The sequence below is a fragment of the Convolutriloba macropyga genome, chromosome 13 (assembly GCF_964194025.1).
Source record: "Convolutriloba macropyga chromosome 13, txConMacr16.3, whole genome shotgun sequence".
NCBI lineage: Eukaryota > Metazoa > Xenacoelomorpha > Acoela > Convolutidae > Convolutriloba > Convolutriloba macropyga.
This window is the reverse complement of record NC_134480.1, coordinates 1,050,479-1,068,619: the sequence shown is the minus strand read 5'-3', so window position 1 is coordinate 1,068,619 and position 18,141 is coordinate 1,050,479. Positions and strand designations below refer to the sequence as shown.

General features: G+C 33.9%; 1 protein-coding gene across 1 annotated transcript in view; it reads left to right on the top strand.

Moving 5' to 3' along the window:
* LOC142352075 (uncharacterized) overlaps positions 1–18,141 on the top strand; it is a 182,777-nt gene that overhangs the window by 52,855 nt on the left and 111,781 nt on the right. The window contains exon 12 of the mRNA XM_075404432.1: positions 12,243–12,453. Within this exon, the coding sequence (XP_075260547.1) occupies positions 12,243–12,453 (211 nt within the window). The remainder of the gene's footprint in view (positions 1–12,242; positions 12,454–18,141) is intronic.

Sequence of the window (18,141 nt, the reverse complement as noted above, 5' to 3'; positions counted from 1 at the left end):
TCGTCAGTTTTTCATCTTTACAATTTCGTATCATTTTTGCTATTCGGTCTCAAAATTGAGATATATATTTTTTGAACCAAACATTAATTTATCTCTTAGTCAAAAAATTTGACTGATGTCTTTAGGGCTTAGAAATTTTGGTTTCAGAAAAATTTTGTGAGCCTTAGAAAAAATGTTTTTGTTCTTTTTTGCTGTCGTTTTGAGATAGCCATTTTCAAAAAAAAGACTTCATGATGTTCAAAGGAGACTCGAGTGAAGGTTTAATTTTCTCAAGGTTATTATCATAAAAATTTAAAGGCTTCAACATTTTGGCTTTGCATTGTTTGTGAACTTTTTAGTTCTGCCTGTTTTTTTGTTATTTCATTGTCCAATGACTCAGTCTCACTAATATAAAGGAAAATCAGGTTTCAAAGAGGTTTCATTGTAATTTTTCTATTTTTTCTGTTGGAAACAATTAACTTTTAAAAAGACATTGGTTTTCTTATCTTTGCCAATCTTGTTTCTGTTTATTTGTAGCTTGGTATCTCTATGGTGAAGCCACAATTTTTTTCCAGTGAACTTAAATTTGCTTTACATAACCGATTTATTTTCATCAAATGGTGTTTGTTCTTGGTACTACGATTTTTCGAAAACTAACCGTGATTTTTGCATCTTTGCTCATCTTTTTTAAGGTTTCTGATTAATTTTCACAGTATCAAAATAACCGGCGGTCCTGTTGCCATTAAAAAAAACCCACAAAAAGTTTTTTCAGTTTTCTCGGTGAACAACTGAATGTTTAATTGGCTGGGGCACAGTCTTTTTGCAAAGTTTGAATTTGTTTTGGCTGTTTTTCTCGTTCTTTTTATGATCGTATGAAAAATTCTGGACAATGAAGGATCGCAAACACTTTCGTTGGAAGTACAGGTTAGTCCCTTAGTGAGTTCAGTTGATACATAATGTTTTGTAAAAATTGTGACATTAATTGTTTCCTTTCTTTACATTAATTCCTTTTTTTGCCCTTTTGCTCTTTTCTTGCCGTACTGTTGCAAGCTCGCATTGAGCAACAGTCCATAAATTTTCCAATGAGGTACACGTTTATGTTTTAGTAAAACTTTTATCGGATGCTATGTTGATTTGCTTATTAACATTTTTTTTTAAAATGGACAACAAGTTTTTGTGGTAACTAATGTTTTTATTATTTGATTTTTACCGCCCTCTTAGATTATTAAATGAAAAATGTAGGTGGGCGGGGTCGGAATATTAAGTGCAAACGCACATTACCAAGCCTCCTTATAAACTCTAGTCTTAAATTTCAATCAGTTGTGAGAGATAGTTCTTTAATATTTAGATGCTATTCCTTCTATAATACTTTTTTTAGTGCGGGTCTTTTTTTAATATTTCGGCTCAAAAGGGACTGATACTAATAATGGATAACTGTTTATTTATTTTTTTTTGTGTTTGCAAAGTCCAACAAAATATTGTTCTATGTCCACCGTGGATAAAAAAACTGATCATGTTTTCTTTAGGAAGCATGTTTTTCTCTCCGCAGTTGACATAGCACACTTTGTTCTACTGTTATGAGATAATTGTTTCATTGATCAAGTGATTTCAGTGGGGTACTCAAAATCTAATTTCTATCTCACACCAAAATGGCATAGGTGAAAACGGGCTGCATTTAAATTATGTGTGTATATAAATCAGAGCTAAAAAACTCCGAATTTTAGTCTGTTAATGGTCAAAACAGCCTGTAACTTTGTTGTTATCAGAGCAAAAACGGGCCAGAATTTGGAGTAATGAAGTCACTCCGGAAATTTATCCTGTTCATGTTCTATTTTAAAATGATCTTAAAACAAATCAGAATAGCACAAGACTGAACAGACACGAGTTTGAGTCAGATTATGATTCAGTAATGAATTACACACGGAGAGACTTCGTCAGTGAGTTGATACATAATGTTTGCGAAAAGTTTGACATTAATTTTTTCAGCAAAAGTAACGTTTTTTTTGAACTTTGACCTTTGCGTTTTTCATGCCAACTTGTTACCAGGTCGCATTTAGTAAAACTTCACACTTTTTCCAATGAGGTAAAGGTTTTTGTTTAAAAATATGTTTCATCTGATGCCCTTTTGATTTTTTAAATTTTTGTAATAATTAATAACTTTAATTATTTGATTTTTTTGCCGTCTTAGATAAATAGGTGAAAACTGTAGATGAGCGGGGTCGGAATCTTAAGTGCAAACGCAATTTATCAAGCCTCCTTGTGATTTCAATCACTTGTGACAGATATTTCTTTAACATTTAGATGTTATTTCGTCTATAATGCCTTTTTTATTCTGTGACTTTTTTTAATATTTCGGCTGAAAAGGAACAGATACTAATAAAGGATAACGGTTCATTGGTTTTTTGTTTTTTGCAAAGTCCAACAAAAAGTTTTTCCATGTGCACGCACGGTGGATCAAATAATTGATCATGCTTTCTTTAGGAAACCTGTTTTTCTATGCGCAGTTGACAGAACACTTTTCGTTCTACTGTTATGAGATAATTTTTCCATTGATCACGTGATAAAAGTGCGGTACTCAAAATCTAATTTCTATCTCACACCAAAATGGTATAGGTGAAAACGGGCTGCATTTAAATTATGAGTGTATTTAAATCAGATTTAAAAAAACTCCGACACTTTTACTCTGTTAATGGTCATTAAAGTCTGTAATTTTGTTGTTATCAGAGCAAAAACGGGCCGGAATTCAGAGTAAAAAAGTCAATCCGGAAAGTAACCGAGTTCATGTTCTATTTTAACATGATCACGAAACAAATCAGAATCGAAAAAGACTGAAAAGACACGAGTTTGAATCAGATTGTGACTCAGCACTGAACTACGGAGGGACTTCAGTGAGTTCAGTTGATACATAATGTTTGTAATAAAAAAGTTTGACATTAATTTTTTAAGCAAAAGCAATGTTTTTTCTCGATCTTTGCAACTTTTGCTTTTTTCATGCCGACCTGTCAGCAGGTCGGATTGAGCAAAAATTCATACTTTTCCAATAAAGTACAGGTTTTTGTTTAGGAATAGGTTTTCTCAGATGCCGTTTTGATTTGGTTATTTAAATTTTTTTTAAAAAAGAAAACAAGTTTTTGTCGTAATTAATATCATAAAATTATTTGATTTTTTTTGCCGTCTTAGGTAAATAAGTGAAAAATGTAGATGGGCGGTGTCACAACATTAAGTGCAAACGCAACATTATCAAGCCTCCTTGTGAACTCTAGTCTTAAAATTCAATCAGTTGTGAGAGATAGTTCTTTAATATTTAGATGTTATTCCTTCTATAATGCTTTTTTTAGTGTGGGTCTTTTTTTAACATTTTGGCTCAAAAGGGACAGATGCTAATGACGGATAACTGTTTATTAATTTTTTGTTTTTTTTGCAAAGTCCAACAAAACGTTGTTCCATGTGCACCGTGGATCAAAAAATTGATTATGCTTTATTTTGGAAAACTGTTTTTCCCTGCGCAGTTCACGGAATACTCTTTGTTCAACTGTTATGAGATATTTGTTTCAATGATCACGTGATATTAGCGCGTCACTCAAAATCTAATTTCTATCTCACATCGAAATGGTATAGGTGAAAACGGGCTTCATTTAAATTATGAGTGTATTTAAATCAGAACTAAAAAACTGCGACTTTTAGTCCGTTAATGGTCAACACAGTCTGTAAATTTGCTGTTATCAGAGTAAAAAGGGGCCAGAATTCAGAGTTAAAAAGTAATTCCGGAAGTTACCCTCTTCATGTTCTATTTTAACATGATGACAAAACAAATCAGAATAGAAAAAAGAGTGAACAGACACGAGTTTGAATCAGATTATGATTCAGTACTGAATTACACACGGAGGGACTTCCTCAGTGAGTTCAGTTGACACATAACGTTTGTAAAATGTTTCACATTAATTTTTTCAGCAAAAACAACGTTTTTTCTTGAACTTTGCCCTTTTGCTTTTTTCATGCCGACTTGTTACCAGGTCGCATTGAGCAAAAGTTCATACTTTTTCCCATGAGGTACAGGTTTATGTTTAAATATAGGTTTTATCTGGTGCCCTTTTGATCTGCTTATTAATAGTTTTGAAAAAAGGACAAGTAGTTTTTGTCCTAATTAATATTTTTAATTATTTGATTTTTATGGCCGTCTTAGACAAATAAGTTAAAAGGGTAGATGGGCGGGGTCGGAACCGCGGGTTAAAAGGGTAGTCGGGCGGGGTCGGGTTTTGCAAATTTAAATCAATAGTATACAAAAAGCATCATTTTTTATTTTTTATTAATTCACTTAGCAAATGTTCTCATTCGATAAAAATTGGAAGTATTCTTTGGTTTTCAGGTGCGTGTCAAAATCTGTGATAGGCAAAATCAGTAATTCTTACAACCAGAAATTTTTTAATTTTTTTTTGGGCGTTGCCTTTTTTCAAGTTATTTTGCTTGTACTGTTTTCTAATGTTGATTACTGAAAGAAAATTCTTTTCAAGGTTCAATTATTTTTCTTCCCAATTAAATGAAAATGAAGTTGAATGTAGATATAGTTTGTTTACGGAGAAAAACTCATGTTTCTTATGGCTTTGACGAATTCATGTTTTGCTTTCAACTCTTTGTCTTTTTGCAGTCTGACTACTTAGCCCAACCACTAAAAAATGCAAATGGCTCTTTCAGGAGGTGTAAGCGAACCCTTCAAAAGTATTCGGTTGTTATCCAATGTCTCTTATGAAATTGAATATTTTCAACTTAAGAAAACTTCAGTGATTTTTTGAACTTATCGTTTTTTTTATCATAATTCTATCAAATTTTTGCAAGCTCTCATTAAATACAGGTCAAACTTTCTCTTTCTTATGTAAGAGAAAAACTGATCTTTTTGGGCGGTTTCTTTTAAGTTCGGAGTTCTTGGTTTTGGTACTACGAGTTTTCGTACAAAGCTTTCTGATTTTTATGCCAAATTGACCGTTTCTGCTGTCATATTTTGTTTCTTAGTAATCTGTCACCGTTATGAAATATCCAACAGCTACAATCGATCAGAATACGCAATTGAACTAATTTAGTTTTTTCAAAACTTATGGTTTTAAGGGCAGCGACACCGTTCTCTTGGAGCATTTGGCAGAGTATTTTCCTATTCTTGTTTTGTATTTGTTTTTATTTTTTGATGTCTTATGTCATTTATTGGGTAATCAAAAATCTCAATGGCCAATAATGAATTAATAAATGAAATTAATATTGATATCAATATATAGCTAATGGTTCTGTTGACTTTCAATTAAAAACTTTTCAAGAAATTAAAGGTTTTGTTCAAATTTTCAGATTAGTTTGGTTGTCGTCAGTTTTTCATCTTTACAATTTCGTATCATTTTTGCTATTCGGTCTCAAAATTGAGATATATATTTTTTGAACCAAACATTAATTTATCTCTTAGTCAAAAAATTTGACTGATGTCTTTAGGGCTTAGAAATTTTGGTTTCAGAAAAATTTTGTGAGCCTTAGAAAAAATGTTTTTGTTCTTTTTTGCTGTCGTTTTGAGATAGCCATTTTCAAAAAAAAGACTTCATGATGTTCAAAGGAGACTCGAGTGAAGGTTTAATTTTCTCAAGGTTATTATCATAAAAATTTAAAGGCTTCAACATTTTGGCTTTGCATTGTTTGTGAACTTTTTAGTTCTGCCTGTTTTTTTGTTATTTCATTGTCCAATGACTCAGTCTCACTAATATAAAGGAAAATCAGGTTTCAAAGAGGTTTCATTGTAATTTTTCTATTTTTTCTGTTGGAAACAATTAACTTTTAAAAAGACATTGGTTTTCTTATCTTTGCCAATCTTGTTTCTGTTTATTTGTAGCTTGGTATCTCTATGGTGAAGCCACAATTTTTTTCCAGTGAACTTAAATTTGCTTTACATAACCGATTTATTTTCATCAAATGGTGTTTGTTCTTGGTACTACGATTTTTCGAAAACTAACCGTGATTTTTGCATCTTTGCTCATCTTTTTTAAGGTTTCTGATTAATTTTCACAGTATCAAAATAACCGGCGGTCCTGTTGCCATTAAAAAAAACCCACAAAAAGTTTTTTCAGTTTTCTCGGTGAACAACTGAATGTTTAATTGGCTGGGGCACAGTCTTTTTGCAAAGTTTGAATTTGTTTTGGCTGTTTTTCTCGTTCTTTTTATGATCGTATGAAAAATTCTGGACAATGAAGGATCGCAAACACTTTCGTTGGAAGTACAGGTTAGTCCCTTAGTGAGTTCAGTTGATACATAATGTTTTGTAAAAATTGTGACATTAATTGTTTCCTTTCTTTACATTAATTCCTTTTTTTGCCCTTTTGCTCTTTTCTTGCCGTACTGTTGCAAGCTCGCATTGAGCAACAGTCCATAAATTTTCCAATGAGGTACACGTTTATGTTTTAGTAAAACTTTTATCGGATGCTATGTTGATTTGCTTATTAACATTTTTTTTTAAAATGGACAACAAGTTTTTGTGGTAACTAATGTTTTTATTATTTGATTTTTACCGCCCTCTTAGATTATTAAATGAAAAATGTAGGTGGGCGGGGTCGGAATATTAAGTGCAAACGCACATTACCAAGCCTCCTTGTAAACTCTATTCTTAAAATTCAATCAGCTGTGAGAGATAGTTCTTTGACCTTTAGATGTTGTTCCTTCTATAAGTATTTAATTTTGTTGTTATCAGAGTAAAAACGGGCCAGAAATCAGAGTAAAAATGTCACTCCGGAGAGTTAGCGTGTTCATGTTCTATTTTAACTTAATCACAAAACGAATCAGAATAGAAAGAAACTGAACAGACACGAGTTTGAATCAGATTATGACTCAGTACTAAATTACACACGGAGGGACTTCCTCAGTGAGTTCAGTTGATACATAATGTTTGCAAAAAGTTTGACATTAATTTTTTCAGCAAAAACAACGTTTTTTCTTGAACTTCGCCCTTTTGCTTTTTTCATGCCGACTTGTTACCAGGTCGCATTGAGCAAAAGTTCATACTTTTTCCCACGAGGTACAGGTTTTTGTCCAAATATAGGTTTTATCTGATGCCTTTTTGATCTGCTTATTAATAGTTTTGAAAAAAGGACAAGTAGTTTTTGTTCTAACTAATATTTTTAATTATTTGATTTTTATGGCCGTCTTAGACAAATAAGTTAAAAGGGTAGATGGGTGGGGTCGGAACCTTAAGTGCAAACGCACAATATCAAGCCTCCTTATAAACTCTAGTCTTAAATTTCAATCAGTTGTGAGAGATAGTTCTTTAATATTTAGATGATATTCCTTCTATAATACTTTTTTTAGTGCGGGTCTTTTTTTAATATTTCGGCTCAAAAGGGACTGATACTAATAATGGATAACTGTTTATTTATTTTTTTTTGTGTTTGCAAAGTCCAACAAAATATTGTTCTATGTCCACCGTGGATAAAAAAACTGATCATGTTTTCTTTAGGAAGCATGTTTTTCTCTCCGCAGTTGACATAGCACACTTTGTTCTACTGTTATGAGATAATTGTTTCATTGATCAAGTGATTTCAGTGGGGTACTCAAAATCTAATTTCTATCTCACACCAAAATGGCATAGGTGAAAACGGGCTGCATTTAAATTATGTGTGTATATAAATCAGAGCTAAAAAACTCCGAATTTTAGTCTGTTAATGGTCAAAACAGCCTATAACTTTGTTGTTATCAGAGCAAAAACGGGCCAGAATTTGGAGTAATGAAGTCACTCCGGAAATTTATCCTGTTCATGTTCTATTTTAAAATGATCTTAAAACAAATCAGAATAGCACAAGACTGAACAGACACGAGTTTGAGTCAGATTATGATTCAGTAATGAATTACACACGGAGAGACTTCGTCAGTGAGTTGATACATAATGTTTGCGAAAAGTTTGACATTAATTTTGTCAGCAAAAGTAACGTTTTTTTTGAACTTTGACCTTTGCGTTTTTCATGCCAACTTGTTACCAGGTCGCATTTAGTAAAACTTCACACTTTTTCCAATGAGGTAAAGGTTTTTGTTTAAAAATATGTTTCATCTGATGCCCTTTTGATTTTTTAAGTTTTTGTAATAATTAATAACTTTAATTATTTGATTTTTTTGCCGTCTTAGATAAATAGGTGAAAACTGTAGATGAGCGGGGTCGGAATCTTAAGTGCAAACGCAATTTATCAAGCCTCCTTGTGATTTCAATCACTTGTGACAGATATTTCTTTAACATTTAGATGTTATTTCGTCTATAATGCCTTTTTTATTCTGTGACTTTTTTTAATATTTCGGCTGAAAAGGAACAGATACTAATAAAGGATAACGGTTCATTGGTTTTTTGTTTTTTGCAAAGTCCAACAAAAAGTTTTTCCATGTGCACGCACGGTGGATCAAATAATTGATCATGCTTTCTTTAGGAAACCTGTTTTTCTATGCGCAGTTGACAGAACACTTTTCGTTCTACTGTTATGAGATAATTTTTCCATTGATCACGTGATAAAAGTGCGGTACTCAAAATCTAATTTCTATCTCACACCAAAATGGTATAGGTGAAAACGGGCTGCATTTAAATTATGAGTGTATTTAAATCAGATTTAAAAAAACTCCGACACTTTTACTCTGTTAATGGTCATTAAAGTCTGTAATTTTGTTGTTATCAGAGCAAAAACGGGCCGGAATTCAGAGTAAAAAAGTCAATCCGGAAAGTAACCGAGTTCATGTTCTATTTTAACATGATCACGAAACAAATCAGAATCGAAAAAGACTGAAAAGACACGAGTTTGAATCAGATTGTGACTCAGCACTGAACTACGGAGGGACTTCAGTGAGTTCAGTTGATACATAATGTTTGTAATAAAAAAGTTTGACATTAATTTTTTAAGCAAAAGCAATGTTTTTTCCCGATCTTTGCAACTTTTGCTTTTTTCATGCCGACCTGTCAGCAGGTCGGATTGAGCAAAAATTCATACTTTTCCAATAAAGTACAGGTTTTTGTTTAGGAATAGGTTTTCTCAGATGCCGTTTTGATTTGGTTATTTAAATTTTTTTTAAAAAAGAAAACAAGTTTTTGTCGTAATTAATATCATAAAATTATTTGATTTTTTTTGCCGTCTTAGGTAAATAAGTGAAAAATGTAGATGGGCGGTGTCACAACATTAAGTGCAAACGCAACATTATCAAGCCTCCTTGTGAACTCTAGTCTTAAAATTCAATCAGTTGTGAGAGATAGTTCTTTAATATTTAGATGTTATTCCTTCTATAATGCTTTTTTTAGTGTGGGTCTTTTTTTAACATTTTGGCTCAAAAGGGACAGATGCTAATGACGGATAACTGTTTATTAATTTTTTGTTTTTTTTGCAAAGTCCAACAAAACGTTGTTCCATGTGCACCGTGGATCAAAAAATTGATTATGCTTTATTTTGGAAAACTGTTTTTCCCTGCGCAGTTCACGGAATACTCTTTGTTCAACTGTTATGAGATATTTGTTTCAATGATCACGTGATATTAGCGCGTCACTCAAAATCTAATTTCTATCTCACATCGAAATGGTATAGGTGAAAACGGGCTTCATTTAAATTATGAGTGTATTTAAATCAGAACTAAAAAACTGCGACTTTTAGTCCGTTAATGGTCAACACAGTCTGTAAATTTGCTGTTATCAGAGTAAAAAGGGGCCAGAATTCAGAGTTAAAAAGTAATTCCGGAAGTTACCCTCTTCATGTTCTATTTTAACATGATGACAAAACAAATCAGAATAGAAAAAAGAGTGAACAGACACGAGTTTGAATCAGATTATGATTCAGTACTGAATTACACACGGAGGGACTTCCTCAGTGAGTTCAGTTGACACATAACGTTTGTAAAATGTTTCACATTAATTTTTTCAGCAAAAACAACGTTTTTTCTTGAACTTTGCCCTTTTGCTTTTTTCATGCCGACTTGTTACCAGGTCGCATTGAGCAAAAGTTCATACTTTTTCCCATGAGGTACAGGTTTATGTTTAAATATAGGTTTTATCTGGTGCCCTTTTGATCTGCTTATTAATAGTTTTGAAAAAAGGACAAGTAGTTTTTGTCCTAATTAATATTTTTAATTATTTGATTTTTATGGCCGTCTTAGACAAATAAGTTAAAAGGGTAGATGGGCGGGGTCGGAACCTTAAGTGCAAACGCACATGATCAGGCCTTCTTGTAAACTCTATTCTTAAAATTCAATCAGATGTGACAGAACGTTTTTTAACATTTAGATTTTATTCCTTCTATAAAGCCTTTTTTTAGTTTGGGATTTTTTTTAATATTTCGGCTCAAAAGAGACAGATGTTAATAACGGATAACTGTTGATTTAACTTTTTTTTGTGTTTGTGAAGTCCAACAAAATGTTGTTTCATGTGCACCGTGGATCAAAAAATTGATCAAGCTTTCTTTAGGAAACCTGTTTTTCTATGCGCAGTAGACAGAACACTTTTTGTTCTACTGTTATGAGATAATTGTTTCATTGATCACGTGATTTAAGTGGGGTACTCAAATTCTAATTTCTATCTCACACCGAAATGGTATAGGTGAAAACGGGCTGCATTTAAATTATGAGTGTATTTAAATCAGAACTAAAAAAACTCCGACTATGTTAATGTTCAACACAGTCTGTTATTTTGTTGGTTTGTTGTTATCAGAGTAAAAACGGGCCAGAAATCAGAGTAAAAAAGTAACTCCAGAGAGTTACCGTGTTCATGTTCAATTCTAACTTGATCACAAAACGAATCAGAATAGAAAGAAACTGAACAGACACGAGTTTGAATCAGATTATGACTCAGTACTGAATTACACACGGAGGGACTTCCTAAGTGAGTTCAGTTGATACATAATGTTTGCAAAAAGTTTGACATTAATTTTTTCAGCAAAAGCAACGTTTTTTCTTGAACTTTGCCCTTTTGCTTTTTTCATGCCGACTTGTTACCAGGTCGCATTGAGCAAAAGTTCATCCTTTTTCCGATGAGGTACAGGTTTTTGTTTAAATATAGCTTTTATCTGATGCCATTTTGATCTGCTTATTAATAGTTTTCAAAAAAGGACAAGAAGTTTTTGTCGTAATTAATATCTTTGATTATTTGATTTTTATCGCCGTCTTAGATAAATAAGTGAAAATGTAGATGGGCGGGATCGGAACCGTATGTGCAAACGCACAACATGAAGCCTCCTTGTAAACTTTATTCTTAAAATTCAGTCAGTTGTGACAGATAGTTCTTTAACATTTAGATTTTAATCCTTCTATAATGCCTTTTTTAGTCTGGGACGTTTTTTAATATTTCGGCTCAAAAGGGACAGATACTAATAACGGATAACTGCTTATTTAATTTTTTTTGTGTTTGGGAAGTCCAACAAAATGTTGTTCCATGTGCACCGTGGATCAAAAAAATGATCATTCTTTCTTTTTGAAAAGATGTTTTTCTCTGGGCAGTTTCTCTGGACAGAACAGTCTTAGTTTGACTAAAAAACTCCACCTTTTAATCTGTTAATGGTCAACACAGTCTGTAATTTTGTTGTTATCAGAGTAAAAACGGGCCAGAATTCAGAGTAAATAAGTCAGTCTGGAAAGTTACCCTGTTCGTGCTCTATTTTGACTTGATTGGAAAGCGAACCAGAATAGAAACAGACTGAACAGACACGAACTTGAACCAGACGATGATTCAGTACTGAATTACACGGGGAGGGATAAAGAGAACCGCCCCCCTATCTTTGCTATACTGGCTGCAATGTTACTTGGCCTACAGTTTAGATAGCCGAACATCAGTTGAAGCGCAATTGGGGACCGCTGTTCAAGGTCATGCCTCTCATGCGCTGTGGGATGTAATCCGAAAAGCGCGAATCAGGTATCGCGGCGAAGCAGCGACGAGCGCAAAGCGCGCCCACCGATACGCCAGCTAGTCGGAAATTTTTTCTTTGTATTTCAATTCGACTAGTTGCCATTGCAAGACTTATTTTTTTCTATTCGGTTTGACATAGTAAACGCATGCGTGGAAAGTTATAAGTAATCTCTGATTGGTTAATAAATTGCTCGCTTAAATTCTATTCAAGAATAGCCCCCCATTTGCAGAAAAGGGGGCGATTGTTGAAAAGATCCCACGGGGAGCTATGTCCGGGTACGGTACTCTACTGAAAATGAAACTTTCCCAGAATTCTTTCTCACTATTGCAATTACTGGTATTAGCTATCCATTATTTGGAACATTGAAGGAGTGCTGCAAAACTTTCCTAGGCTACAAAATCAGTTCATGTTTGGTGACCTTGACCCGGGTGACCTCTACACAGTTGAGATGTCTGTTGAGAGTGAGGGAGAGAATCCTGTTCATAGAAGATACAATTTCACCGATTCCACTTACCCAGTTCCACCTGCGGTCTCTTCCACTGAAAATGTTACCTCAAACTCCATCGATATCGCCTGGGACAAACCGGAGGGATTTCACCAGGTTCTAATTTTGATCAATTTTCGACCCTTAAAGGGATGCCGTCACGTCGTGAGCGCTAAAGCCAATCAAATGTAAGATTTGCGTTGAATTCGGTGAAATATTGCAATAATCCATATTTTCAGCGTAGAAAGAAAGATGAAAATGATATCGGGTTAAAAGGTCGTTTAAAAGCTTTATCCCCCAAATCAATGCTTTTCTATCTTATTTGGGGTGCTATATAATCGTGTAGAATATATACCAGGGTCTTTCCAGATTATCTGAAAAAGCAAATTTGAAATTCCCAATATTCCCATGTCGAGAAGTTATCCAAAAATTATGTAAGAATTGCGCTGAAATGTGCTGAATTTTCTGAACCTTCGGCGCAGAAACCTTCCCTAGTCAAATTGGGACGGTTATCTGCTAAGATCTTGCAAGACTCTTGTAAGACTCTGGTATGATTATGCATCATCTTGTAAGGGCTCTTACAAGACTCTTACAAGATAACCGTTAATCTTGCAAGATTCTTAGCAGATAACCGTTGTTCTTATAAGATTCTTACCAGATAACCGTTGACTTTGTAAGACTCTTGCCAGGCATCCGTCGCTCCAGAAAGCTTCCAGACAGAAAAACAACGCTCTTGCAAGACCAACATAGCTATAAAAAGCTTTCTAAAACGTAAAAAATGACCCCCAAACATACTTCAAAATGCCCATAAGGGGCTTAAACAACATATAACACATAAAACATTGTCTCAGCAAGCAAGGTTCGTGAGCTCAGTAACTATGTGTACCAATTAGAAACCTATAAATCGATTTCGAGATTTTTTATAGGATTTCTAAAAAGGGTACCAGTTATTTTTGGCTCTTTTTTCTAACAAATATCTGAGACAAAACTACACATCAATATACATCATAAAGAAGCTAAAACAATAATAAACTAAAGCACTTTGATTAAATGAGTCGCTAGAAAGGAAGGGGGCGAAACTAAGCAATATTTTTTAGAACACTTTTGGCGATTTCGAGAAAAAAAACCCAAAAGTCTTACAACTTTTTTTCAAGACCAACGATGCTAAAAACTACCAACGTCTGACAACCTAATGGGTACTAGTAGTCTAGTATAACCGTATGGTTGCTTCAAAACAACTCCTTGACCGAACTGAAAACAACTATATTTTAAAACAGTTTTGGCGATTTCGAGAAAAAAACCCAGAAGTCTTACAACTTTTTTTCAAGACCAACGAGGCTAAAAAATACCAACGTCTGACAACCTAATGGGTACTAGTAGTCTAGTATAACCGTATGGTCGCTTCAAAACAACTCCTTGACCGAACTGAAAACAACTATATTTTAAAACAGTTTTGTCGATTTCGAGAAAAAAACCAGAAGTCTTACAACTTTTTTTCAAGACCAACGAGGCTAAAAAATACCAACGTCTGACAACCCAATGGGTACTAGTAGTCTAGTAAAACCGCATGGTTGCTTCAAAACAACTCCTTGACCGAAATGAAAACAACTATATTTTAAAACAGTTTTGGCGATTTCGAGAAAAAAATCCAGAAGTCTTACAACTTTTTTTCAAGACCAACGAGGCTAAAAAATACCAACGTCTGACAACCTAATGGGTACTAGTAGTCTAGAAAAACCGTATGGTTGCTTCAAAACAACTCCTTGACCGAAATGAAAACAACTATATTTTAAAACAGTTTTGGCGATTTCGAGAAAAAACCCAAAAGTCTTACAACTTTTTTTCAAGACCAACGATGCTAAAAAATACCAACGTCTGACAACCTAATGGGTACTAGTAGTCTAGTATAACCGTATGGTCGCTTCAAAACAACTCCTTGACCGAATTGAAGACAACTATATTTTAAAACAGGTTTGGCGATTTCGAGAAAAAAACCCAAAAGTCTTACAACTTTTTTTTCAAGACCAAAGAGGCTAAAAAATACCAACGTATGACAACCTAATGGGTATTAGTAGTCTAGTATAACCGTAAGGTCGCTTTGAAACAACTCCTTGACCCGATGAAAAAGGCCTATTTTTGAAAAATATTCAAAATTAATTATTCGAATTAATCGGAAATTAACGTACGAAAAACTAACTTTTTTCCTAGGCAAACTATAGCAAAAATTCTTTTTGTTTTAGACTCTAGGTACACTGGGGATACTCCATAACGAGTTTGGTTTGATTTGGACAACTCCTTGACCCTATCAAAAAGACCTGTTTTTGAAATTTGTTATTTGCGAAATTCGCAAATTTCCGTATGGAAAACTAACTTCTTTCCTGGGCAAGCTATACCAAAAATTCTTTTTGTTTTAGATTCTAGGTACACTGGGGATACTCCATACCGAGTTTGGTTTGATTTGGACAACTCCTTGACCCGGTCAAAAAGACCTATTTTTGAAATTCGTTATTTGCGAAATTCGCAAATTTGGGTATGGAAAACTAACTTCTTTCCTAGGCAAGCTATACCAAAAATTCTTTTTGTTTTAGACTCTAGGTACACTGGGGATACTCCATTCCGAGTTTGGTTTGATTTGGACAACTCCTTGACCCGGTCAAAAAGACCTATTTTTGAAATTCGTTATTTGCGAAATTCGCAAATTTCCGTATGGAAAACTAACTTCTTTCCTAGGCAAGCTATACCAAAAATTCTTTTTGTTTTACGCTCCAGGTACCCGTGGAACACTCCATACCGAGTTTGGTTTGATTTGGACAACTCCTTGACCCTATCAAAAAGACCTATTTTTGAAATTCGTTATTTGGGAAATTCGCAAATTTCCGTATGGAAAACTAACTTCTTTCCTATGCAAGCTATACCAAAAATTCTTTTTGTTTTAGACTCTAGGTACACTGGGGATACTCCATACCGAGTTTGGTTTGATTTGGACAACTCCTTGACCCGGTCAAAAAGACCTATTTTTGAAATTCGTTATTTGCGAAATTCGCAAATTTCCGTATGGAAAACTAACTTCTTTCCTAGGCAAGCTATACCAAAAATTCTTTTTGTTTTACGCTCCAGGTACCCGTGGCACATTCCATACCGAGTTTGGTTTGATTTGGACAACTCCTTGACCCGATGAAAAAGGCCTATTTTTGAAAATTATTCAAAATTATTTATTCGAATTAATCGGAAATTAACGTACGAAGAACTAACTTTTTTCCTAGGCAAGCTATAGCAAAAATTCTTTTTGTTTTAGACTTTAGGTACACTGGGGATACTCCATACCGAGTTTGGTTTGATTTGGGCAACTCCTTGACCCGATCAAAAAGACCTATTTTTGAAATTCGTTATTTGCGAAATTTGCAAATTTCCGTATGGAAAACTAACTTCTTTCCTAGGCAAGCTATACCAAAAATTCTTTTTGTTTTACGCTCCAGGTACCCGTGGCACATTCCATACCGAGTTTGGTTTGATTTGGACAACTCCTTGACCCGATGAAAAAGGCCTATTTTTGAAAATTATTCAAAATTAATTTTTCGAATTAATCGGAAATTAACGTACGAAAAACTAACTTTTTTCCTAGGCAAGCTATAGCAAAAATTGTTTTCGTTTTAGACTCTAGGTACACTGGGGATACTCCATACCGAGTTTGGTTTGATTTGGGCAACTCCTTGACCCGATCAAAAAGACCTATTTTTTAAATTATTAATTTGAAATAATAGCAAATTTACGTATGAAAAGCCAACTTTTTTCTAGGCAAGCTATAGCAAAAATTCTTTTTGTTTCAGACCCTACATATACAGGGAATACTCCATACCGAGTTTAGTTAGATCCGGATCAATTTTTGGCTATTTGAAAAAGACCTATTTTCAAAATTATTTATTCGAAATAAGGCAAAATTCCGTTTGGAAAGCTAACTTTTTTCCTAGGCAAGCTATAGGAAAATTTTTTTTGTTTTACACTCTAAATACACATAGGATATTCCATACCGAGTTTGGTTCACTTTGAACAGCTCTATGACCTTATCAAAAACACTTATTTTTAAAATTACTTATTTGAAATAGTCCCAAATTTCCGTACGAAAAACTAACTTTTTTCCTAGGCAAGCTATAGCAAAAATTCTTTTCGTTTTACACTCTAGGTAACCATGGTATACTCCATACCGAGTTTGGTTTGATTTGAACAACTCCTTGACCCGATGAAAAAGGCCTATTTTTAAAATTCTTTAATCGCAACTTACTCGAACTAATCGGAAATTTACGCATGAAAACCTAACTTTTTGCCTAGGCAAGCTATAGCAAAAAATCTTTTCGTTTTAAACTCTAGGTACCCATGGTATACTCTATACCGAGTTTGGTTTGATTTGAACAACTCCTTGACCCGATGAAAAAAGCCTATTTTTAAAATTCTTTAATCGCAACTTATTCGAATTAATCGGAAATTTACGTATGAAAACCTAACTTTTTTCCTAGGCAAGCTATAGCAAAAACTCTTTTCTTTTTACACTCTAGTTACCCATGGCATACTCCATACCGAGTTTGTTTTGATTTGAACAACTCCTTGACCCGATGAAAAAGGCCTGTTTTCAAAATTCTTTAATCGCAGCTAATTCGAATCGTAGCTAATTAGAATGGTATACAAAAATTCTGTTTGCTTTTGACTCTAGGTACACAGGGGATACTCCATACCCAGTTTGGATCAATTTGGACAACTCCTCGACCTGACGAAATAGACCAATTTTCAAAGGAAAAAAAGTGAGAAAGAAGCCATTTGAAAGACAGTGCTCAGAAATTTAAATTCATCACCGCACTTCTCTGTCGTTAAGGTTAAAAAATGAAGAAAAAAAAATTAAATAATCATCAAAAGAATCAAAATGACACAATGTAAGCAAATATCCAAGAAAAGTAACAGAAAATTGTGACGCGCTCAGAACAGATATTTGATTGCAATGAACAAATTCAGACAAGAAAACGCAAAAACAAAGACTCAAAAGCAAATTACGAACGAGATAGAAAACAAAAAGCATTAATGATTTGACAACTCCAGCGTGGCACAACAAAACTAGAACGAGCCAACAATTAAGACTAGTTGAGAACTCAAGTGATGCTAGTCGAAACAATAAAAAAGTTAATGACGCGCTCAGAATTAAATTAAAATACTATCAGCACTAAAACAGATCAAAGAGAAATCACACTTCAGCACGAACAAAGGGAACATCAAAAACTAAAGGAACAAGACAACAATTTTGAAGGACAAATCAAAAAATAAAAAAAATCCCAACATCAGATGAGAAAACTATACAAAAGGCATCATTAGCATCCGCAGAAAACAAATTTGAGAGATCAAATCAAACATTCAGTTCCAAACAACCCTAACAACAAAGGCTAAAGAGATTACAAAACAACGAAAAAGGAACCAACGAACCACAAAAAACCAACGAACGACAAAAACCAACGCACGACAAGAATTCAACGAACGACAGGAAACCAGCGAACGACAAGAAACCAAGGAAACCAGCGAACGACAAGAAACCAAGTGACAAAAAAACCAAGTGACAAGAAACCAATTGACAAGAAACCAAGTGAAAAGAAACCAAGTGACAAGAAACCAAGTGACAAGAAACCAAGTGAAAGACAAGAATCAAGTAAAAATTTCAATTGATATTCAAAAAATCTCGCATTTCATAAATTCAGAGGGTCAAGTGTTTTAGCAAGACCATAGTGATTCATCACAGCGCGTCATTAACATGAAAAATTCAGATGAAGA